The sequence below is a fragment of the Enhydra lutris genome, unplaced genomic scaffold (genome assembly GCF_002288905.1).
Source record: "Enhydra lutris kenyoni isolate GAN:26980312 unplaced genomic scaffold, ASM228890v2 scaffoldscaffold38, whole genome shotgun sequence".
Taxonomy (NCBI): domain Eukaryota; kingdom Metazoa; phylum Chordata; class Mammalia; order Carnivora; family Mustelidae; genus Enhydra; species Enhydra lutris.
Window position 1 is genome coordinate 11,066,992 of NW_019154122.1, and position 24,255 is coordinate 11,091,246.

The 24,255-nt window shown below is 56.6% G+C and overlaps 1 protein-coding gene across 2 annotated transcripts in view; it reads right to left on the reverse strand.

The window, feature by feature from the left end:
* Window positions 1–11,215, reverse strand: part of LOC111154868 (TNF receptor superfamily member 1B) — a 33,708-nt gene extending 22,493 nt beyond the window's left edge. The window contains exon 1 of one of the 2 annotated variants that reach the window (XM_022514803.1): window positions 11,122–11,215. In XM_022514803.1, the coding sequence (XP_022370511.1) occupies window positions 11,122–11,199 (78 nt within the window). In that variant the 5' untranslated portion in view covers window positions 11,200–11,215. The remainder of the gene's footprint in view (window positions 1–11,121) is intronic. The other variant, XM_022514802.1, reaches the window with a different exon arrangement.
* Between the last annotated feature and the right edge of the window lie 13,040 nt (window positions 11,216–24,255).

Here is a 24,255-nt window from a genome sequence, read left to right on the forward strand (position 1 = left end):
CAGCTGCCACCAGGCAGGGTCCTCCCAGAGCACTCTGCACCGAGCCTCCTGCTCTTCCCGCCACCGTGAGCACAACATCTTTGAGGACTTGGAGGCTTTGGAATTTTCTGGAGACCCTCCCCCTGCCAGCTTAGATGCCTGTATTGTTGGGAAGGGGTCACAGCCCCGGCCCCCCTGGGAGCACTCCTGCGTGTGGGGAGAGGGCCAGAAGGGGAGAAGATGGGCAGGGGACCCAGGGAGAGGCTTCGGGCTGTGGGGAGTGGCACGTGCTTCTCACACCTACCCTTTGCACAGAGCCGGAAAGACAGGGAGACCATGCAGACCCAGGAGAGACGCCTACTGTCTACACACAGCACCGCGCTCTGCACGCATTCTCTCCTTTGTTCCTGCACCAGCGCAAGGAGGTCACTATTACCCCATTTTAGGGATGAAGCCATCCCTAAAGAGACAGAAGCTCGTCACAGCCACGTCTGCTTCCCCGTGGCCTTGGACAGTTTCATACCCCGTGGCCTTGTCTCACTCCTCCATCTTATAGAAGAGGGGCCCCGAGAGGGACAGTGACCCCTCTGAGAACACTCAGCGAGCAAGGAGGGAAGATACAGTGACTCTCCCAGAAGGGTCTTTGGGGTCCCAGGTGCAGAGGCTGCAGCGGCGCGGAGGGACCCCTCCATGGGTGGAAACCATCTTCAAGCAATAGAGAAACCCCATCATTTGCATGGCAGCCCCCTGGGGCCCTGTGATACTGTGGGAGGTGGTGGGTGGCAGAGCTGTCTACGGCTCCATAGTGGGGGGTTTGCGGGAGACCCAGGGACTGTGGGGGGCGCTGAGGAGGGACAGCCACATGAGGCCAGGCCAAGCCTGCAGCACTGCTGGGGCAGCAGAGGCTCGCTGCTGTCTGCCGTCATGGAGAGAGGGACCACATCACAGGCGGCGGCCTGGGGTGACACTTCCCACTCTATGTCTCCTGCCTGTGATGTCGCTTCCGAAGTGAGCCCGGGGCAGACAGGAAGCCTGGGCTGGTATCCGGCTAGGGGACCAGGCTTTGTACGGAGCACCAGGGCTCGAATCTAGCAGGGTGTGGTCCCCACCCCCAAGCACCCCGCAGCAGAGGAAGCCCCTTCCCATCCCTGCAGCCCCATACACACCACGGCGTGGCCCCCCGTCCACATACCTGGCTCCTGCCTCCCCTGCCAGCTACAGCTCCCTCCCTCTGGGTCCCCAGGCCTGTCAGATGGACCCCACACCACCTTCCTATAGCCAAGCCAGCCCATTGAAAACCATCGGCTCCACTGCCCTGGGCCCAAGCTCAATGCCCCCAGCTTGGGACCTGAGCATCCCCGCCATGGCCTCCCAGACAGGGCGGCATCTGGTTCTTTCCCGCTCTTCCCATGCCTTCCCTTCACTCCTGCCGTTTCCTCGCCCGAACATCCGGACCCCCCCACCCCCTTCCCCACACCCCTGGCTAACTCCCCACTTCTTTCAAGAGTCCTCTCCAGGAGCGCCTGGGTGGCTCAGTGGGTTGGGCCTTTGCCTTCGGCTCAGGTCATGATCTCATGGTCTCAGGGTCCTGAGATCAAGCCCCGCATCAGGCTCTCTGCTCAGCGGGGAGCCTGCTTCCCCCCACCTCTCTCTCTCTGCCTGCCTCTCTGCCTATTTGTGATCGCTCTCTCTGTCAAATAAATAAAATAAAATATTAAAAAAAAAAAAAAGAGTCCTCTCCACTGTCAACCGAGGGAGACCTTCCCCAAACTCCCAGATGGGGCTGGAGGTCCCTCCTGAAGGCCCCAGGCACAAGCTGGGAAGATCTCTATAGTGCCCGTCTAGACCATTGTTTGGTTCATTGTCCATTCTGCAGTGTCTCCCCCTCCAAGACAGACTCCAAGCCCCTCTCTACACACGGTAGTAGGAGCTGTGAGCCAGACACCCGGGTTTTAGTCCCAGCTCTGCCATTCTGCAGCCTCGGATCTGTTGTCTACAAAATGGGGACAAACACAGTCTCCACCACATAGGGCCGTTATGATTCAACGGCAGTAAGAGCCAAGTGTTACTTGCTGGGTTTTTATTACTCATTGCTCCAGGCCCGGGGCATAGGACACAGTAGGTGCCTAATAGATGCTGAACTGTTTAACAGAAGCAAAAGTCTTCGTTTCCAGTTAGTTGAAATGAGTTGGAGTCAGCATGAGAATGTGGCAGGAAATGGCTCTGAGAGAGGGAAAGGTGTGTCCCTAGTTGGGGGAGACCAATTTTCAGATAAGGTCCCTCAGAGCCACGGCGACCACCGTTACATCCGGGTGGTGGTTTCCTCTGGAGCCCGACCACCTGGGGTGGAATCTTGGCTCTGCCTCCAGTGAGCTGCGAGCCTGGGCACAGGACTGAACCTCTGTGCCTCAGCTGCCTTGCCTATAAAATGGGGGTAGTGATGGTCCCTCTCCCCAGGGGGCTGTGAGGACTCAGGGCTCAGGGCAGGCAGGAGACCCTTGCCTGGCCCCGTGAAGCACGCCCCCCACCCCCGGATGTCAGCCCCCGCCCTTGGTTCACTGCACTCCCCCAGCCCCAGTGGGAAGCGGCAGAGACACTTTTTTCCCCACCTTGCCGAGGGGGAAAAGGGAAAATCAGAGAGGAGCTCAGGGTCCCCCAGGACCCTGGCAACAGAGTGAGGACCCCCCCAAGAAGTCCTGCCCGGCTGCCAGCTGGGGGCATATCGCATCTCACACCACACCTGGGATGAGTGGGCCAGCCTGCCCAGTCTCAGAGCACCCCAGCAGGAGCCCAGGCGACCAAGGCCAGGGTCACCCTGTGGCTCCCAGTGACAGCTCCAGGAATGCATGAGGCTGACCATGACCAGAATCGCCGGGCTCTGGCTGGGGCAGGGCTGAAGGCAGACGTGCCTTGTGTTTCAGGATGGAATGGAGAGAGACAACTCCTCTCCCTCCTGAGTATCTCTGTCCCACACTAGGTCTTGGGTCTAGTCCAAAGGCTCTTTTCCCTACCTGAAGCCTTCAATCCTTGCTTCCTATTCTGGTGCGACTCTGGCTTCAACTATTATACAGTCTCCACCTCACCCGGCTCGCCCACCAAGGCCAGAGTGATCTTCTGACTACACTCTCTGCTCTAGTCACTCCCTTGCTCTAAAACTATCAGTAGCTCCCCATTGCCTCAACCCCTGATATGAGGTGAGCACGGTGCCAAAATAGGAACTCTGGAGTGAAGCTGCCCGGCTTTGAATTCAGACTTGCCCCTTATTAGCATGAGAGTATTTTTGTTCAAGAAATGAGGTCAATAAATGTCAATCTTTTCAGACAGTGTACACTTCAGGGGGCTACTGTGAGGAGTGAGTGAAATAAGACAAGTCAAGTGCTGGGCGCCCGGGTGGCTCAGTCGATGAAGCATCTGCCTTTGGCTCAGGTCATGATCTCAAGGTCCTGGGATCGAGCCCCACATCAGGCTCCCCAAGCAGGGAGCCTGCGTCTCCCTCTGCTTGCCGCTCCCCCTGCCTCATGCTCTTTCAAATAAATGAATAAAATCTTAAAAAAGAGAGACATGTAAGGTGTTTAGTAAACATTCCCCAAATCACAGGTGCTCCCACTTTACATTTTTTACTACTCGCATTAAGGGGCCCAAACAGCTGACAGCCTCATGGGCCATCCCTTCTCCTCATGAGGCTTTCGCTCCCGCAGCACTAGTCCAGCTACTGTCCCCTCCATGCCTCCCTCCACACCATCCCCATCTGGTGCCCACTCATCCCCATCCTGCCCACCCTCGGGGCTCAGCTTTTAGAGGCATCCCTGTGGGGTCACCACAGAAGGAGGACCCGGAAGAGGACAGGATGTGTGGGCGGAGCCAGGAAAGTGACGAGAAAAGATGAGGGCAGTGACCAAAGGGCCAGGCCTTGAAGACGGTGAAGCCATCTGGGGTGCAGGGGGGCGATGGCTGGGAGGACAGGGAGGGAGTCGTGCTGTGAGGGGAGGGAGGGGGCTCCGGACCCCCGGGAACGCCGGACAGGAAGGGGCAGGAGGAGAAGCAGCAGGTAACAAGCTCGCCAGGAATAAGCCCCACCCGGAGTCTCTGCGAGTGGCAGACAGAAGGCCCTGATGGGTCAGCAGGAGGAAGGACAGCCGGGGGCCCAGGATGCGGGGTGGGGGGAAGGAGGGGGCAGATCCTGTGAACTAAAGTAAAGTGCTGGGAGCCCCTCCCAGGAAAGTCACTGTCAAGTCCAGACCGGGGCCTTCTGAGTGGGGCCGCATGGGGGCCAGACCTGCACGCCACGCCCACCCCTGCACCACCTCCCCCAGCCTAACACTTGGGGCCAAAAGACACAGAGGCAGGGGTGTGCGAGGTCCTTGCTGTTCTCAATTCCCAGCCTGGGCAGCTGAGGCTCAGTGAGAAGGAACCCGGCCAAGCCTTCCAGAGCAGGAGGCCGAGGCAGGACCAGACCCCCAGCTCCCAGCTCACACTCCAGTCCCTCTGCAGCCTCTGGCATCTGTCCTGATGGGTGTTTGGCAGGGCCTCCCACGGACACCCCAGAAGATACCAGCACACAGCCTGCCTGTCCCCAAATCCCTCCCCACTCCGCTCTCCCCACCCCCGGCCAGGCCCACTCAGTTCCCTAGGTCCGTGGCCACGACCGCCATACCCACTCAAGGCCAAGCTCAGAGTGAAACAGAGGGTAGGCCACTGTCTGGACAGCAACAAACAAACAAAAGCCCCTGGGGATTTCTATGCTGTCTCTGGCCCCTTGAGGTCCCGGTGCTCCAAAGACAGACCCAGCCTGTGCCCCCTGAAGTCAGTGCACACTCCACGCTGCCCATCTCGCCCACGTGTGCCCACCCCGGCGTCTGCTACCAAAGTGGGGAGGGCGGCGGCCCCCCGGGGCCTGGGAGGTAGGTCCCGCAGGCTCCCTCCGTGCCCACATACCTCACGCGGTGTGTAAGAGCGGGCCGATGGGCCTTTCTGTTCTAGAAAGTGAACCAACCATCTAGTGATCATAAACCTGCCCAGGGGACACCAGAGACATGGCCCTCCCCCTCTGCAAAGATGACGCAGAGGCTCAGAGGGGCAGGACGGTGTCACGCAGGATGAAGGCAAGACCACAGCGGCGGCCTGGGGCCTCCTGCGCAGCTGCCCCCCAGCCCCGCTCCCCCAGCACTGCTCACATTTGGGGCAGAAGGAAACCTGCTCTTCGGAACCCCAGTCGGTAAACAGACACTTCCTCCGACTAGGTGCGCAACCCGAGAACCCCAAACCACAGTGACGTCACTGCCCCCATCCCGTGACCTCACAACACGCCATGGTGGAAAATGACCGCAGGCCCCACAGGGGTGGGGTTCGGCGTCCTGGCCCCACAGTCGACAGCCCAGCAGAGGGGGACAGGGGCCCACAGCCCTGGGCTGTGAAGGGGCTGGCAGGACTCAGAACCAGCAGGGAGGGCCTATGCCCACGTCAGGGGACAAAGGGGTTCTTTGAGGAAACCGTCCGTCCCCACCCAGGCTTCCTTGAACCTGTGGGTTCGCAGACAGCAGGCGCCGCAGTGGATGCCCACAGCACTGCCTCACCCACAGTCTGGGGCCCCAACAGGGCTGGCTGCTGAACTTTACCAAGGGGCAGGGAGGCAGGAAACCCGCGAATCCTGTTCCGCCTGAAGGTTCCGCGTCTTGTCTTGGGAGCAAGCTGACGGGCAGCCCGGAATTCTTGACGCCCGCCGTGCCTGAGCCGAGGAAAGATTCCAGGCACAGCAAGCGGGATTGAGGTCTGCAGGAAGACGGTCTGGGAAGCCACGATAAGAACCTTCCTGGGAAAACTTCTGGAACCCCTCCCGCCTCGGTCTGCAGGCTTTGGCAGCCCTGTGCAAAGCTGGCGCCTCCCCAGCATTCCAAAGACCCCGTTGGGATCAGGGGTGCGAGGTTTGATGGATGGGGATGCTGAGCCCCAGAGAACCTAAGTAACCCGAGCGAGGTCACACAGCAAGCCGGGGAGTTCTGCTCTCCGGACACCCAGGCCAGCGCTCCCTCCTCAGGGCCTTGCTGTCTCAGCAGTCCCTTGGGGGCTGGAAAACGGACGGCATGGCCTCAGGGGATCCTCCCTTCCGGATCACAGAGGTTAGAAATGGAAGAGGTCTTAGAGATAGCCTGAAAGGCCCATCTTGCAGACAGGAAAGCTGAGGCCAGGACAACCCCTTCATGGCCAGGACATCCCCTTCACAGCCAGACCATTAGATACCTCTGTACTGCACCAAATGTGACCCCAGCTCACCCTCAAGGGACACAGAGCACCTGTAACTCATGGACAGAGTAGGGTTGAGATTCCTTGACCGCCCCCCCCCCCCCCCCCGGGCATGGCCACATGCTACGGTCAAGGCCAGGCAGTTGGACAAGTGCTATGAGAGGCCCAGCAAGGAGCACTGGGGTAGGAAAGACAGGAAAAGGCAGGCAGACTGAGCTGCACTCAGGGACGCTGGGCAGAAGCTCTGGGCAGCTGGAGGTCTATCCCCCACACCCTGGGGCCCCACGGCTCAGACACTCCACGGTGGTCCCTGCCGTAGCCGGAGCACTGCCCCTCCACCCAGAGTCAGGTCAGACCCCGCACAACCACAGATGCTCGGGAGCCACTCGGGAGCCCTGTGGCCCGTGGATCACTTTCAGCCCTGACCGCCAGCCACGGAGGTAGGGGTTGTTCCTCGATTTACAGAGGGGAACACAGAGACTCCCAGAGACAGAATGACACGGCCTGTAAACAGGAGAGTAAGGATCTGAGCTGAGGTCTGCCTGGTTCTGAGGCCTGGGCCCTTCCCCTAGGTCATCAATACTGCTTCCCCCTGGCCCGTCAGTGCATCCGGAACTGGGAGAGGCAACATCTCTACTCTGTTCCCGTTCCCCTGGTGGCACCCCCACTCCTCCCTAACCCCCAGCTTCCCTCCCTGCCTGCTTCTGGGCAGGTCACATGCCTACCGGGGCCCTGAGTCATTGCCAGTGGGTGGCCCCGTCACGGGCTCGGGTGGGGAAGTACAGGAGTGGAGGGAGCACTTTAGGGAGAGCACCCCTAGGCTCAGAGGACCCAAGCACAACATGAACAGGAGCCCAGAGAAACATCCCAGCCAGAGGGTGACACACTGGACCCCAGCCCTGCCACCCCTGGCTTTTCACTCTTCTGTCTTATTCATAAAACAGGGCCATAATAAAGGTCAAAGGAATGTTGTTGCTCATTTATTCAATATTTTTTAGCACCTACTACATGCCAGGCCCTGTTCTAAGCCAGGGCAATATCTTCCCCAAGGGCCATTTAGCAATACCTGGTGAGGTTTTTAATTGTCACACAACGGAAAGGGGGTTACTACCGGCATCAAGGGGGTACAGGCCAGGGATGCTACTTAACACCCTACAAGACATGGGACGGCCCCATGACAACTACGTGGCCCAATGTCAGGAGCACTAGAAACCCTCTTCTAGGCTGCGAGTCTCCAGCAGCGAGCAGGTGCCTGCCCTTACTGAGCTCACATTCCAGGAGGAAGGCACAAGGAAAGCGAAAGAAACAGAACAGGTTGATGGGTGTTATATAAGAAAACAAAGCAGGTCAGGCAAGGGAGAACTTTTTTAGGCAGGGTGGTCAGAGAAGGGCTGAGAAGAATTCATCTGAGCAGAAAGAAGTAGAGTGAATGAGACTAGGGATCTCAAAAGGAGGAACTTCCAGGATGAAGGGCAAGGCAAGTGCAAAGGCCCTGCGGTAGTTGTTGGTGTGTGGCATGCTCAAGGACCACAGAAGCAGCCAGCGTGGCGTAAAACTGAGAACTGGCGTTCGATGTAACACACACATACACACAAACACACAAACATACATGTACCATGGTTGGCATCAAAATTCCCCACCCAACACACAACCTTCCTGGCTATTCCTCCAGGAAGCACTAGATGGTCAGGACCATAAAATATCTCCCAGCCCTGGGGAGGAATGGCACTCCAGGAGCCCCTGGCTCAGGCTCCAGGATGGCAGTGAGGGTCACCACCCGACAAAAAATGCCAGGCAGGTTCTCAGCCATCCATGCTGCAATGTCTTTCATACCCACTCGGCTCTGTAAGGAGAGCAAGGCCGGAAATACTCTCAATGCCCACAGACAGGAAAACGGAGGCTCCCCAACTTGGCCCAGGTCACGAGGTCACGGGGGCAGGTAGGGGCAGAGCCCAGGTCCGTGACCATTGGTGATGTGGCTGCTGGAGGGCTGGAGCCGGGTCACGGGCATCTGGACGTTCCCAGAGCCCAGCACTAGTGGGGGCTTGGAGCAGGTGTGGGGGAATGAATGAAGGGCACGCGTTGGGAGTGCCTGGCCGGCTTGCCCACTGATGGAGCCCCCCCCCACCAGGCCACGCTCTCACTCAGCACCCAGGTCCCCCTCTGGGATGTCAGGCAGGGGCCAAAGGAACATCCTGGGACCGCAGGCACACTGCTCACCCATCTCCACACCAGAGGCCACCATCCCCAGGCCAGTCTGGGAGCCCCAACCTCTCTCTTCAACTCAAGCTGGCCCCAGGCCCCCAGGGTAATGAAGAGGCAAGCGGTGAGCCCTCAGCCTCAAGACTTGCACTGGGAGGTGGGCCCAACGCCATCCCCGCCCACAAGCATCCAGACAGACAGCTGGGGACCCTGCCCACCGCCGTCAGAGGGCACCGAGGGCTCACTCACAGTGCCCGCTCTCCTGCCCTTTATTTGCCAAATGAATGAGGGAATGACTGGACGGAGGGCCGATGCATTCCACGCCGGCCAGCAAATGTGGCTTTTAAAGGAGCCAAAAGCCTAAAGGCAGTGAGTCAGCCACCCCCGCAGCCAGGTCGGGTCTACTGGGGGCTCCTTCAGCAACGCCACTGAGTCACAGCCCACATTCCTGAGTCCACAGTGAGGGCGCGGGACCTGACGGGTGCGGGGGAGCGGGGGGGCATCCAGACACGGGGAGGGTACAGCAGCAGCTCTGCAATTAGGCAGACCTACATGCAAATCGCCACAGCCCTGACCCACCCCCAGCTCCGCAATCCTAGGAAATGTCACCGCCTCTCTGGGGCTCAGCGTCCACATCTCCAAATGCAAACAGCCACCAGGCCCTTTCAGGAGTTGCTGTGAGGAAGCTCTTAGTGAGGTTCTGTACGGGAGGCCTCACACAGTGCCTGGCACTCCGTTCCGAAAAAGGAGCTCCTGCGGTCCTAATAAGGAAGAGGACCCCACAGGCCCCGCACTCCAGAAAATTCCCATCGGTCGAGGTAGATAAGACACAACTAGATTAAAAAGCAGAACAGAGTCTGTCCTTGGGAGGAACAAAGAGCCAAAGATCCAGGCCAACTGGGAGAATGAGGAAAGGCTTTCCTGGAGGGGGGAGGCATGTGGGAAAGGCCCTGAAGGAGAGGGCAAGGGGAGTACCATGAAAAGGGGACAGACAGCTCAGTGACCACATCTCACTGGCTGTGGGGTACAGATGCAGAAAGAATCCAGACCCTTGGCTCACTCCAACCTGGGACACTGCGAGGAAGTGCTGCCTCCGCCAATGGGGGCCATAGGAGGCTTCTCAGGCAGGGAGAGAGAAGTGAGGCCACCAAGAAAGACCAGTGGGAGAGGCGGCAGGGGCCAGGAGACCAGCCCCAGAGGCTATGGAGATAGTGCCGGGGGGAGGGAACCTGTTGGTCAGGAGGGCTGGGAAGTGAGAGACATGGAGGACCCCTCACACTACTCCAGGACTCGGGCCTGGTGCCCCAAAGAGAAGCCCTTCCCGAGGGCCTCCCGTGACCCCAGGTTCACCAGCGCAGGACAACACCCCTTGAGGCCTGAGTCTGTGACTTGATGCTGCGCTCGGGCTCTCAGATCCGGGACTCTCTCCTGACCCTCCTCTGTTTTCAGGACAACCTCTGGGGCAGCCCCCCCAGGGCACATATGGGCACCCACTGCTGCTGAGTCAGTTCTGCTCTGAAGCCTCCGGCCCCTGCCCTCAAGAACTGGACTCGAAAGTAGCCGCTAGCCGCAGCCGGCGAATCACTTCACGTTACCACATGAGCCAGTGCCACCTGCCACCCTCGTCCCGGTCAAGAAAGTCACCTGAGTCGGCACACTGCACGTCCATCAGGGTAAGATCATGAGGAGGGATCATGTGGAGGGAGAAATGTCCCCCTTTAAAGGAAGAGTGTCCCCATGCCCCCATGCCCTTCCATGAAATACAAGTTCTCTGAGCCTCTGTTTGCCTCCTCTGTGAAATGGGGTTACTCTATCTTACCAGACTGTGGAGACAGCCAAAGAAGGCAAAGGATGAGCCATCCCATTGCAGACTCTACCTTGCTACTGGACGCAGGTACTGACCTTCCTCTCTGGGGCCTCTGTTTTCTTCATGTTCCTGGAGTCCCTAAGGGACCCCGTCTGACTTTAATAACCAGCCCAGAAGTCCCCCCTCACCTCCTGTGCACCCAGAGCTCAGCCCAGGAAAAGGTGAAAACACTGTCTCCTCCCCATCACCCAGAGCCCACAGAGAACTGGCTCTGAAACGGTCCCCGGATACCCCAGGTCGGTCCTGGGGAGGGGGTCTGTGCAAAGAGCTCAGGAAACAGCCGGCGGTCCTCTCGTGCTCTTATTAGGCGCTTACTGCACACCTGGCCCTGTTCTCTCAGGCGCGCAACCCTGGTATTTCTAAGAAAGAGGAAAACCATAGCCCAGAGGAGGAGGAAGTCTGAAGAGGGTGCCCGCGTCCGCAGTGGGGACAGCGCCCCAGTACGGAACCCCTCCCCCCGCCGCGGGAGGCAGGCAGGGGTGTCCGAGCTGGGGTCCAGGCTGTAGCGGGGATCAGCCCAGGGCCGGCCGGCCTGCCAGCCCCCAAACACCCGGGCCTGCGCGGGCGGAGGCGCCGGGCTGCGCCGCGGGTACCAAAGTTCCAAAGTTCGGGTGGCCCGAGAGCACGTGTGCCACACCGGCCTCGGGGACCGGAGGGAGAGGACGCCCCGCAGGGGTCCAGGCGCGCTGGCGGCGTCCGTCTGGCCGGCGGAGGGCGGCGCCCGGGTGGCCCCGAGCCCCGGCACGGCGCCCCGGCGGGAGCGCGGCGAGGGCGCCCCGGGACTGGGGTGTGCGCGCCAGCCGGGGGGCGTAAGGGCCGCGTGAGTCACCCACCTGGACAGGCACAGCGTGCCCCGCGCCCCAGAGCTGCAGTCCGACGGCCAGCGCGGCCCAGACGGCGGCGGGGGCCATGGTGCGGGCGGCGGCGGCCGAGCGCGGGCGAGTCCGGCTGTCCTGGACCGTCGCGCCCTCGCTCCACCTCTCCGCGTTCCGCAGCCTCCCGCGCCTGGGACGGAAAGCGAAACCCCAGGCGCCGGCGGCGGGAGGGAGGCAGGTGGCGGGGCGGGGCGGGGCCGGCGATGGGCGGGGAGGGGCGGGGGCTCTCAGCCACGCCTCCTCCCACGCCCCCTCGGCCGCGTGCGGCCCCTCATCCCCAGCCCGGCTCTCCTCCTCCCACCGCGGGGCCCAGCCCGAAGCCCCGCTCCACCGACCGACCCATCTGCGGATCTGTCCCGCCAGCGCCAGCCACTCCCAGCCTAGGGCACTCTCAGCCTCCTCGGACCCCTCCCTTGCGAGTCCCCCTCCCACCAGGCTTGTTGTTGCCCCCAGGCTAGGCCTCTCAAACCCGGCCTGCGTCCCCATCCCCAACCCCTCCCACCTCTCGCAGGATCCCCACTCCTGTGCGGGTGGGGCACTAACTTGGAAAAACATCTCACAGAGGTGACACTAGCTCCGGGGGGACCACGGGTGTTCTACATAATTCAGTCATTTAGACTAGAGCCACCTGAGTGAGTCTCTCCATTAACCTCATAGGGTTACATTTTCTGAAAATTAAAAGCTATCTACTACATACAGTATATATGACATATGTGTGTATGCTTGCAAAATATATCTGTGACTTAATAAACTGTATATTGTATTAGCTGCTGTCACTATCATTCATTTGCTCATTTATCCTTAAACATTGTTTTAAGTAGGCTCCTTGCCCAGTCTGGGCTCCAACTTACAACCCTGAGATCAAGAGTCCCGCACTCCACCGGATGGAACAGCCAGTCCTCCTCTATCGTTAAACATTCTTCAAGCCCTTCTGAGAGTGAGTTAGACGCCGCCCTGCCTTCTTTCTTAAGTCCCTTGTCCAGGTGGCAGAGAAGTAAACAGAGGCTGGAGCAGAAAGCCATCCAGGAATGGAGGGGGCTCAGAGCGGGGCTGGCCCAGGCCAAGGGCCACGAGGGCTGGTTGGCTTCCCTGGGGCTCATCTCATGACTGAGCCCCTACTCTAGCTGCCATCTTTACTTTCTCTCTTTGAGTGGGAACTCTACTGCCAAGGCCAGCCCTGTGGGGCCACAGGGTCTTCCCCCAGCCCTGGAAGTCCTTGCCTGTAGCACATAGGGCATTTCTGAGGAGTGAGGTGGGCAGGGCAGTAGAAGACTATTCTGTTCCCCCATTCCCTAACAGCAGGCTGCCCAAGAGGTTCAGGGACCTCGCCTCTGGGCCACAAACGCCATGATGGAGACAGCCGGGATGGAGCTTCTAGGCGCTGAATGAAAAACTGAGAAGTGACTTGTGGGGTGGAAAATCCCACCTCCTAACCAGGAATCTGGGAAATTACCTGGTTCCCAAACATTTCTGAGTGATAGGCCATGCTGAGGTTGTGGCTAGCACAGCCCACAAACCGAGCTCCGCATAGAGTGTCTCTAAAGCTAGCAACAAGATTTCTTCTTTATGGCCATTACGAGCCTCACCTGGGAATGCTGAGGACTCCCTGATCCGTAAGACAGAGATGTAGACTGGGAGTGCCGTGTCACCTGGTGGAAGCAGGGGCAAATGGCTCTCCGTGGATGATCTACACACCTCATACCCAGTGGGTCCCACAGACTCATCCCCTCCGATGGCTCCCTATCCCAGTGAATGGCACCTTCACGCCCAAATGTAGGGATCCTCTTGGGATCCTCTTGGGAGCCTACCTCCATCAGCTGGACCAAGGGCCAGGTAACAGCCAAGTAGAGAGGAAAGCAAACCCTCTGCCGAGTGATTCTCTAAAGGGTATTTGGGGGCGTCTGGGTGGCTCAGTTGGTTAAGCGCCGACTCTTGACTCCAGCTCAGGTCATGATCTCAGGGTCATGAGTTCGAGCCCCACGTCAAGCCCCGTGTTGGGCTCTGACCTCGGTGTGGAGCCTGCTTGAGATCCCCTCTCCCTCTGCCCTTCTCCAACCTCCCCAACCCCACGCGCACTCTCTCCATCTCTAAATTTAAAAAGAAAAATGTAAAGGTAACAAAAATATATATTATAAAGGCTATTTAATAGAGAGGAATTAGTTACAAAGATGTTAGAGGGATTAAAAGAACAATTAGGGGAAGGGAAGACCACCCAGAGATTAGCAACTGCGAGAAGCCGCCACCACCTCTGGGGCTGGATTCCGCGGTTCTCAGCCAGGAGTGAGGGTATTGGTGGAATCTGGAACCATGGAGAAGGCAGAGCCTCTGCTGGAGACACAAGAAGCACAGAGAAGGGAAATGTCAAGTCCTGTCTTCTCCCTCCTGTCCCTCCCGTCCCTCCCATTAATCTCCCACCAGTGCCTCCCATTGGCTGAACCTAAGGTGGGAAACATTTGACAAAGGAACTTGGGAAATGTAGTTTGTGGGGTGAGCCCACTGCTGGAGAGCAGAACAGGGGCATGGCAGCCAGCTGGCACTGATCCAAAGAAGAAGCCACACTCCACCTTAAACTTGCCATGGGAGTCTGCCTAGCCCTAGCCTCTGCATGAAATCCTGGGCAGGTCCTGGAGCTTTTCCAGGTGTCTCAGGCAAGAAATGACCCTCAGTCCTGTCCTGGGAACTCATCAGAGCTCCAGTCTCTGGCCAGGGGGCAGCTTCGCCCCTTCTCCAGCTGAACCCAGGCTTTGAACCTGCCTCAGAGGGGGAGGAGCTGGCAACTTCTCTCCTGACTCTGCCAGGTATGGTCAGGGAGAAGCTCCCCCAAAACTCCCCCAGCCCTCTGTTCTATGGCAACTAAAGGTGTCACCCCGCTCACATTGGAGCTTTTTTTTTTTTTTAAGATTTTATTTATTTATTTGACAGAGAGAGACACAACGAGAGAGGGAACACAAGCAGAGGTAGTGGGAGAGGGAGAAACAGGCTTCCCGCTGAGCAGGGAGCATGATGTGGGGATTGATCCCAGGAACCTGGGATCATGACCTGAGCCAAAGGCAGAGGCTTAACGACTGAACCACCCAGGTGCCTTTTAGAAGCAGTTTGTGGCTCACTCTCTGAGACATTTTGAAGGCTTTCTTGGTAATCCCTCTGACCACAGCTCCCCTCACTGGAACTGCCCGAGCCTCCTGCGGGCCACAACTGTCTGCATCCCCTTGCCTCCAACATGAATGGTGGTCCTCCAGGCTTCTCCTGATGAGGGCTGCTCGGCCAGAGTTTGAAGCCCCTTGGGTTAGAGACGCCCTAAAGCTGGCTTCTTCCCTGGAGACCGCGGTTGCCCTTTGCCCTTCACCTGTAGCAGCCTGACTCACAGCTCAGGTATTCCATCTTGCCCCTGGTTGGCCACCTTGGACCCATCTACCCTCAGGCTCCCATGTCACACACCTCTATGGAGCACCTCCAGCGTGCCTGCCCCGGGGTGCTGGGCACTCAGCGCACAAAGCGGACAATAACCTCCTATCAGGCCTGTGGGCCCTAAACTCCTTGGATACCGAGCTCTCAGAGTGGTCCTTGTAGCCGCCCTGCCCCTGCTTTTGCCCAAGATAAAGGGAAGCATCCCCTTCCCCAAGAGGCAGCATGGGGTGCTCAGCACAATGGCCACAACCTTCCCCAAACCCCTTCTTCTTGGGCTGGGGTTGGGCAGTGGAAGATTCTGGCTGAACCGTGTGACATTCAGTCACTCAGCCCAGCTCCATGGGTGGGCCGGAGCTCTCTCTTCAAGATGGGCTTTGACTGGGCACCCACCATATTGTACCTGCCATCGGAGGTTCTGGTGGAACTCAGCGACAGCACAGGGAGTTCCCGTAACACCCGCCTCGGTCTCGATCACCTGGCCCTTTCCTCCTGCCCCACAGACCGGCCCCTGCTTTGGCCTTGGCCATTTCTCACTTGTGATGCTCCAGTGGCCTCCCAGCTGGTCCTCTGGCCTCCAGGCTCTGTCCCTCTACTCTGTTCTCTGTGGTGTGGTCAGGGCCAGCTCTTGGAAGCACAAGGCAGTCATGTCATTTCCCCCCGATGCAGTAGTTCTGAAATCAAGGGGCGATTTTCACCCTTTGCCCTGCAAGGAACATCTGTCCATGTCCAGGGAACATTTGGGATTGTCACGATTGCAGGGGGCAGGGTGGTAGGTAGAGACCCGGATGCTGCTAATATGCTAGGACCCACAGAACAGCACCCAGCCCAAACTGTGCGTAGGTGCCAACCCTGAGAACCCCTGGGGTCCTCCCCACCCTAGCCTGTGGCTCCCTGCAGCCTTCAGAACTGGGTTCAGTCTCCTTGGTGAGATGCTGGAGGCTTCACATCCTGGTCCACGCTGTCTCCCAGGCAGATCCCCACCCTTACACGCCCCCAGCCCATACTCTAACCACCCTGGACTCCCTGGATAACCTTGAGTCCCCACCTCCGTGTCTTTGTCGACGAGGGCTCCTCTGCCTGGGATGTCCTCCCTTTCCATCTGCTTGGTGATCATCTACTCGTCCCTTCAACTTGAAGCCCAACTCCCTCTTGTGAAACTTGCCCTTAACCACGTCCCAGCAAGCCGGACAGGGTCTGGTAGTGCTACAGAACTTTAGTAAAACACTCGCCTGGGGATGGCTAGTTGCATGTCCCTCTCCTTTCTTAGTCATTGTGAAACTAGCGGTTATTGGAAATGTCCCCTGGCCAGATGACTTACGTTGTCTCGCAGTAGAAGAGACAAGCTTTAGAGCAAGCTTAGACAGCTAGGACAGGGAACAGTGCCTTCCAGCTGCGTTTTGTCCCTCCATGGCCAGGAAACTCTGCTCAGCCAGCCACTGGATTAGAACATGGAGGGATGTGGTCATGGTCCCTGCTGTGACCCCGTGGCCAGGTGATACACAGAGGAAGGGGCTCAGTAAAGCCTGACTGCACCACGGGTCTAGCGTATGCAGGAGGAAATGAAAGGGTGCAGAAGTGAGCGAGTGAACGAGTGAGTGGAGGTCAGAGTCGAGGCCCCAGGAAGCGAGTCCATCCCATCACTCCCAGGCCCTACCCCCTCAACTTGGTGTCCCAGGTCATGCCTGTCTCACCCGGCAAAGCCTGACGGCGCAGAAGAAGCCCACTGTTGGGGTGCCTGGGTGGCTCAGTGGGTTAAAGCGTCCACCTTTGGCTCAGGTCGTGATCTCAGGGTCCTGGGATCGAGTCCCACATCGGGATCTCTACTCGGCAGGGAGCCTGTTTCCCCCTTTCTCTCTGCCTGCCTCTCTGCCTACTTGTGATCTCTGTCTGTCAAATAAATAAATAAATCTTAAAAAAAAAAAAAAAGCTCACTCCTTTTCACTCCTTGGCAATGGGGAATAAGCAGGTTCCAGCAGACAGGACTGTGGCCCTCTGGTCCCCAACGCAGCGCCGTAAGCCCAGGATACACTCTTGGCCTGGGGCTCCCTGGAGCCTTTCCTCCCTTCCCCGGGAAGCTGGTGGCCCTCAGAGAGCCCCCTGCCATCTCTCCCCACCGAGCTGACGACCCCGCTTAGCAGGCAGCTGGCATGGAAGGCGCCGGGCCCAGAACAACCTGCCCACCTGCTGACACTAACTGAACACCTACTGTGTGCCAGGCTTTTGGAAGAAGGGCTCTCCAGCTTCAGAAAGCATCAGAGTTAGCTGGAAGGCTTGTTAAACATGCAGATTCCTGGGCCCCATGGGGCCTGTTGTGTCTGTGGAGCACTTGCTGGTCTGGCTCTTGAACGCACCCTCGGGTGACTAATGGCTATCTTTTGGGAAACGTAGAGGGTTTAGCAGGTGCTGTGGCCAAGGGCGGTTTGGAAGGCAGAGCTGTGGCTGGGAGGGGCACGGCAGCTCACAGCTGGGGAGGTCTCAGATCTCACCGCAGGAAGCCAGCTCCAACCTGGGCTGGGGGCCCCTGTGGGATCCTGCCTTGCAGGGGCCATCTGGGCACCCTGAGGCCCTCCCCTTCCCCACCCAGCTTGGCCCTCAGCCAGGCCAAGCAACCTTCTCTCCTCCCAGCCCCTTGATGACTCAGGTCCTAAAATCATGAACAGGAAGTAACACTTGGTGGTAGCCAGAGCGCTGAAACTGCCTCCTTCATCTGAGGCTCTGCCCTCCTGCCGTCCCAGGGCCACGTCTTGGGCTAAGCCGGCCCTATCGAGCTGCCAGCCCCCCTCCCCCAGCCCAATTCCCTTCAAAGGGGAGGAGGGCCAAGGAGTGCAGCTCTCTCCCCAACCCTTCCAAAGCCCTCAGTTTCTTTCTTTCTTTTTCTTTTTTTTAAAGATTTTATTTATTTATTTGACAGAGATCACAAGTAGGCAGAGAGGCAGGCAGAGAGAGAGGAGGAAGCAGGCTCCCTGCTGAGCAGAGAGCCCGATGTGGGGCTCCATCCCAGGACCCTGGGATCATGACCCGAGTTGAAGGCAGAGGCTTTAACCCACTGAGCCACCCAGGCGCCGTGACCCTCAGTTTCCAAGCCCTGCAAGTGGGGCCAGCTAAAAGTCCGGGGCCGGGCGGCGGGGGGGGGGGGGTCTTCCCATTCCAGCCCCTCCCTGTGTGATCTTGATCCCACGTTCCTCATCTATAACAGGAGGGAGCTGAGCTAGGTGGGGCAGAGCGGCTGACTTCATCGTCCGAGCCAACTCTGCCCCAGGGCGGCTGCCTAGGTGGCGTCTCCGTGTTCAGAAAGGCTGTGAGCCCATGTGGGCTCTGTAAGGAGGGATGCCTGGCCGAGGAGCCAGGTTTCCGCAGGGGTGGGGGTGGGGGGGCGGGGAAGAGGCAGCCACAGCACGATCCCTGGGCTCCTCTGCCATCTGGGGACTAGGACTAGGACCCCAGGCCTATCCTGTCCTGAGGTTTGAGGATTGGGATTATCCAGAGATGAGGGCAGGTAGGGAGGCAGTAGGGCTGAGGCGGATTCGAAATCCATGCCTTGAAAAGTACAAAGAGGGCGTGCCTGTCCTGCAGGAATGGCTGGCCCTCCCCAGCCGAGCCCTCCCTCTCACCCTCCCGCACGCCTCCCGGTGGCTGTATTTTACACCCATCTGTCTTCTAACCTTACATTTTTTCTTTGCTTAGATTTTTTTTTAATTAAAAAGAAATTAAAAGGGCGCCTGGGTGGCTCCATGGGTTAAGCCTCTGCCCTCAGCTCAGGTCATGATCTCAGGGTCCTGGGATTGAGCCCCGCATCGGGATCTCTGCTCAGCAGGGAGCCTGCTTCCCCCTTCCTCTCTGCCTGTCTCTCTGCCTACCTGGGATCTCTGTCAAATCAATAAATAAAATCTTAAAAAAAAAAAAAAGAAATGAAATGAAAAGCGTCTGATCAGAAACACCCATATTCCCGCCACCCGGAACTGAGCAAGGTTAACATCGGAGGCCACCTTCACTCCCCTCCGACCTCGTATCGTCACCCCTCACCCGTGTGCCCCCCTGGCTGGTCCCAAACACGCAACGCACGTTCCCACCACCAGACCTTTGCAACTGCAGCCCCTCTGCCTGCATCACGCTTCCTCCAGATACCTACATGACTCACTTCCTCGCTTCTGTCCAGCCTCTGCTCAAATGTCACCTCCTCAGACAGGCTTCTCTGGCCCCCGAACTAAAATAACTGCTCTACTCTTCCTCTGAGCACGTCTAGAATTTCTGTTGGTGTCCTGTCTGTCTCTCCCGCGATGGCAGGGACCTGGGCTGGTTTGCTCTCTCCTGTGTCCCCAGCTCCTAGAAAAGCAGCAGACACCAATTATATATATATATAAATATATGTATATTTATATAAATACATATATTTAAAACAGTAGGTTCTCAGTAGTTGTGGAATTATTTTTGCTTCAAATTATTTTGTAATGAAAATCGAAGCCCTTCTTGACCTCCTAGTTCTCATCCCTTCTCCTCCTCCCCAAAGGCAACTGTTCCTCTGATGGCGCCCTTTTTCTTTCTCATCCAAGCGGGCAACACGGAGCATCATTCTGGATTCGTGCCTCTGCGTCTACCCCAGTGGTAGAAAACCAGCCTCCCTGTTCTGGCCCTTGCCTGCTTCACCTCCCCTTGGCTGAGTTTCTGAGAACTTTCCATGTTGATGAGTTCAGAACGGGCTCATTCTTTGTACCTGCTGTGCTTTGCTGGCCGCGTGCCTGCGTACCCTCCTGCCCCCCGCCCCCGCCTGCCTGCTTTGGGACTCCCTCCCCTGGCAGGTGGTTGAGCTCTGCTCCAGGCCCTGCTCGGGACGCCCATCCTTTGCCTGCCTCCCCGAGGCACAGGATTGAGCACTTCCTAGACTCCTAGGTCATAAACCTAGAAAGTTGAACAGCCAGGCGGTGGGGTTTGCACATCTTCATTTTCACTAGGTCCTGCCAAACCTCCCTCCCAAGGGGCTGCACCCGGCTACACTCCCACCAGCGGCCTGTGGGACGCCCGCGTGCCCACATGTGCGAGGACCTTTGATCTTGTCCGTGGGTTTCCTTTTACAGCCCTTCATATTTGCAGACGGCTTTCAATTCTCCTTCCGGCTTCCAGCCTCACCTGGCCCTGCGAACATCCTTCTCACTCGAGGCATGAGTGCCCCAAAGTCTCCGGACCCCCGACCCCTCTGCTCTCCAGCCCCCAACCTGCCATCCACCCTCCACCACTCTCCAAACCCCTTCCTCACCCCATTTCACTGTCTCCCCGTCAGGCCCCAGGGAAGCTAGGACGCAGTTGGTCCCCACTTTCTAGTTAAAAGACGCAAAGATACTATGGCTGCCTTCTGCCCTGCTCTGCCCAGGCACACCTTACCCTGCCTCCCCTGGGTCCCCTCTGAGTTCTCCACCCCATGATAAACTGGGCCGCTCTGGCCTGGACAGGAGGGTCTCCCCTCAAGAGGCTCCTCCCCCACCACCCCTGTTTTGTAAATAATTCTCAAGTATTTTATAATCTGCTAGCTGGTATGAATGGACTTTTCTTTTTTTTTTTTTTTTTTTTTTTGCCTAACTTCTCTCTCTTTTTTTAAAGATTTTATTTATTTGACAGAGACAGAGAGATCACAAGTAGGCAGAGAGGTAGGCGGGGAAGCCGGCTCCCCTCTGAGCAGAGAGCCCAATGCGGGGCTCGATCCCAGCACCCTGGGATCACAACCTGAGCCGAAGGCAGAGGCTTCACCCACTGAGCCACCTCTCACCTCTCCTGCTGTTTGTGGCCGTCCCATAGGGCAGCTTTAGTCAATCACAGTCCTCTACGCAAACCTCCGTGCTTGCTTCCTTTTTTCCCCAATCCCTGCTCCTGTACCCCTCCCACTCTGAGCTCAACCCTGTGGCCTTGTGGGGGGTTTGGATCTCTCTGCAGTGGGACTGCCGGGTCTGGGGTAACCGTGTACCTACTTCCCTGACACCACCAGAAGTCGCCCCAGGAGGGCCACACCAGCGGAGGTAGGGGGTCCCACTTCCTCACGCTCTCCCCCAAACTCACCGCCAGCCAGCGCTCTGATTTTGGCCGACTGGACGGATGGGTGTGAAGTCCAACCCACTCCGGTACAATTTGCATTTCTCTGAATATTCGTGGGTTTGAGCACCTCTTCGTTACTTGTTAGTCATTTGGGTTTCCCCTTCTGTGAACTGCCTATTCACATCCTTTGACCGTATTTCTATTATTTCCTGTCTTTTTCTTGTAGCTTTGTGATAATTCCTTGTATATTCTAGATATTAATCCCTCGTCATTTTTAGACATCACAAACACTTCTTTCATTCTGTCACGGGTCTGGTATCCTGGCTTAGTGTTGTTAAATACATACATACACACACACACACACACACACCTCTCCTTTATGTTAACGGAATCAAATCCATCAATCTTTTTCCCATTTAGATCTTTGTCGAAAGGTCCTCCCCCACCTGTAGAATAAAGAGGTATTTTGCCATAATTCTTCTCATTCAGTTTTATATCTCCCATTGAGGTCTTTAATACAACCCAATTGTATGTGGTGTGTAAACTCTAGAGACCCAACTTCATTTCACTACGGAGTGAGCTGGTTGCTCCGAATCCACTGGCCAGAGCCCACCTGTGTTCCCTGGTCATAATTCCCAGGGTCTGTGGCTGGATAATCTCTTGCTCCATACGTCTTCCTGCTCCCGGGATAGTTCTACACGGTTTTTATGAACAGAGCTTTAGAGATGGTTTCAGATCTGCTAGAGTGAGTCCCCCCTGCTCTTCTTTTTCGAAATCGACTAAATCATATAGGGTTCTCTACTCTTCCATCCTCGTTTTGAAATACACTTGTATGTTCTTTGAGCTCCAGCTGGGATTTGCACGGGATTAACAGGTGAATGTGGAAGACAATTGACTTCATGGCAGCGTCGAAGTATCTACCATCTACCATCCTGCTGTTTCCTTCATTTGTTCAGAGAATCTTCTAGGTCTTTTAATTTTTTTTTTAAATTTTTCTCTGGATGTCCGGGTGTGGCTGGGTGAAAGGTGTCAGCAACTCCCCCAACCCACTCCCACCTGATCTCTGCCGTATCTCCAGGTGTGCTGAATGACAGAACCTAGTAGTCCCATGAGATGATCGAAGAGATGATCTTATGTGGCTCACCTAAGTCCCCACAGCCAGCAGAGCGTGAACCCATAACACAGAACAAATTGACACTACAACAAATATCATTAAAATCTGAAAAATTCTGTTTCATAAGGGATTTGCTGGACTCCCAGGCAGTGGCCTATTATGTTAGGTTGGACCACTCATTCGAAAGAGGCTGCACTTCATAGTTGGAGAACCTGGGGTTCTTCTTGTGCTGGGAACACTAGGCTTTCTCCAGGCTGGCCCCTAGGGAGAGGTGGGATTACCGGGCCCATCTGCCCACATCACCAGGAGCTTATACCTACTTGGTGGCCCCAGCTCTTCAGACAAGCCTGGCCAGGAGGCAAAGACCATACCTGTCACATCTTCTTTGGCCTTTCCTAGAGAAAATAGCTTTCCAAAACCTGTCCTTACCTCACTCACCTTCCTCCAAAGTGCCTTTCCGAGGGCTCCCACCTGGACCCCCAAGTAGTTTGGGCATAAATGCTCTCACATTGAAATGTGATCCCTTCCTCCTCTGATGCAAAGCCATTCTTTCCAGCTTTGCTCCAACCCCACCTCTTCCTTGAAGCCCTCCAAGATGTCTCTAGCCCACAGGGGTCTCTCTACAGGTCCTCTCTACAGGAAGTCTGGTGTTGGAGAAAAAGGAAATGAGCTAAACCAGAGACTTGCCAGAAAATTCTTTGTTCCAGTGGAATCTTAGATGGAGAGATAACTCAGTTTTCTCAGATTGCCGGGCTCTGGATCCTGACTCTGCCACTCACTGACTGTGTGACCTTAGAAGAGTCACTACACCTCCCTGAGCCTCAGTGTCTTGATCTGTAGAATGACAGCAATAGCTACACTTGCCTCCAAAGCTTGCTGGGAAGAGTAAATGTGACGATACATGAAAATACCAGGCGCAGAGCGGGCAAGCCGTAATGATGACAATTAGGACGGAAACCTAGTTGATAAAACAGATCCAAGGGCTGCTACTTCTTCTGAAGGGGGCTTGGGAAGGCCTGCTCCCCACTTGCTTGGATCACTCCTGACTTAATCCCCAGAACCCTTAAATCCCCAATGTGCCGCATATAAAACTGAAATAGGAAAAGGTGATTCCTTAATACAGCATGGAGTTTGAGAAGGAGCAGGTCTCTTATGTAAAATAAGAGAACAGGAGGGGCGCATGGCTGGCGCAGTTAGGAGAACACGCGACTCTTGATCTCGGGGTTATGAGTTCGAGCCCCACATTGGGTGTAGAGATGACCTACAAATAAAATCTTAAAAAAAAAAAAAGAAGAAGAAGAACTAAAAGCAGGAACCCTCTGGAAGTTCCATTTAGAATTGCTAGAGGCAAATCCCTCAGTGGGGGCTCCACTGAGGTGAGGTTCATGGGGGCCACCCAAAGTCATGAACTGCCAGTGATTTTTAACTGTGGGATGGAAATGGTTTTAACTGTATGAGGAGAGAACAGGTTGGGAACCATAAGTTGGGAAGTTTTGTTTTGTTAATAAATCACCAAAGATAATTTTAAAAAATGATTTAGAAGGAAAGAAACCAAAATGTTTGAAGTGGTTATAAGGGGTATGGGATCATGCATAATTTTATTATTTTCCTTATACTTTTGTTGTGTTTCTTCTTTTTATTCCCCCCAATCATATTTACTTCCTCATTTGTAAGGATTTTGGTTTTTGTCTTAATATATATTTTTTAAGATTTTGTTTATTTCTTTCAGAGAGAGTGTGGGGGAAGGAGCAGAGGGAGAGGGACAAGCAGACTCCTCATGGAGCACGGAGCCCCATGCAGGGCTCCATCCCAGGACCCTGAGCTCAAGACCTGAGCTGATGTCAGACGCTCAACTGACTGAGCCACCCCGGAGCCCCTGTTTTAATATTTAAAGCACCAGCAACCGGGGTTCTAGTCCTGAGGCTGGTGACTTCAGACACATTTCTCATCTCCAGGCCTCCAGTTTTCCCATCTGTACCCTGAGAGGGAGGGGCTGCATGGGGCTCTGAGGTCTGGGGGTCCCAACTGCTCCTGCACATCAGCCCTGCCCCGTGCACCCCATTTGCCTCAGGCTATGTCAGGGCGCTGCCTTGCTTCTGGGACGCGTCAGCGCAGATGGCCGGCTTGCCGCCAGGTGACCCCGCGCATGTTTTTCTCATTAGCGAGACTGTGGTTTGGAGCTGGCACAGCTGGGGAGCGATCTGGGGGTGACAGGGCTGGGAGTGGGGGGTGTGCAGGGGGCAGCAAGCTGCCAGGCTGGACATCACGCTGCTCTGTGCCTGTCTCTCTGACGCGGTACCCAGCACACGAGATCTCCCTTTGCTCATCAGCAAGGAGCGCACAATACCGGTCACTGACCTCATCTTCCCGGCAAGTTTTCCCTTCCCGCATTCAAAAGAAAGAAGAAATAAATAATTTCTCCCCTGGTACGATTTCTCAATGTTCACTCATTCAGATGCTTATGAGTGCATGTCTACTGGCCAGAGCTGGGCTGGGCAGGGCCAGACGGGGGGTGATTCAGTGTAGGCACAACCTCGACAGAAGCCTGG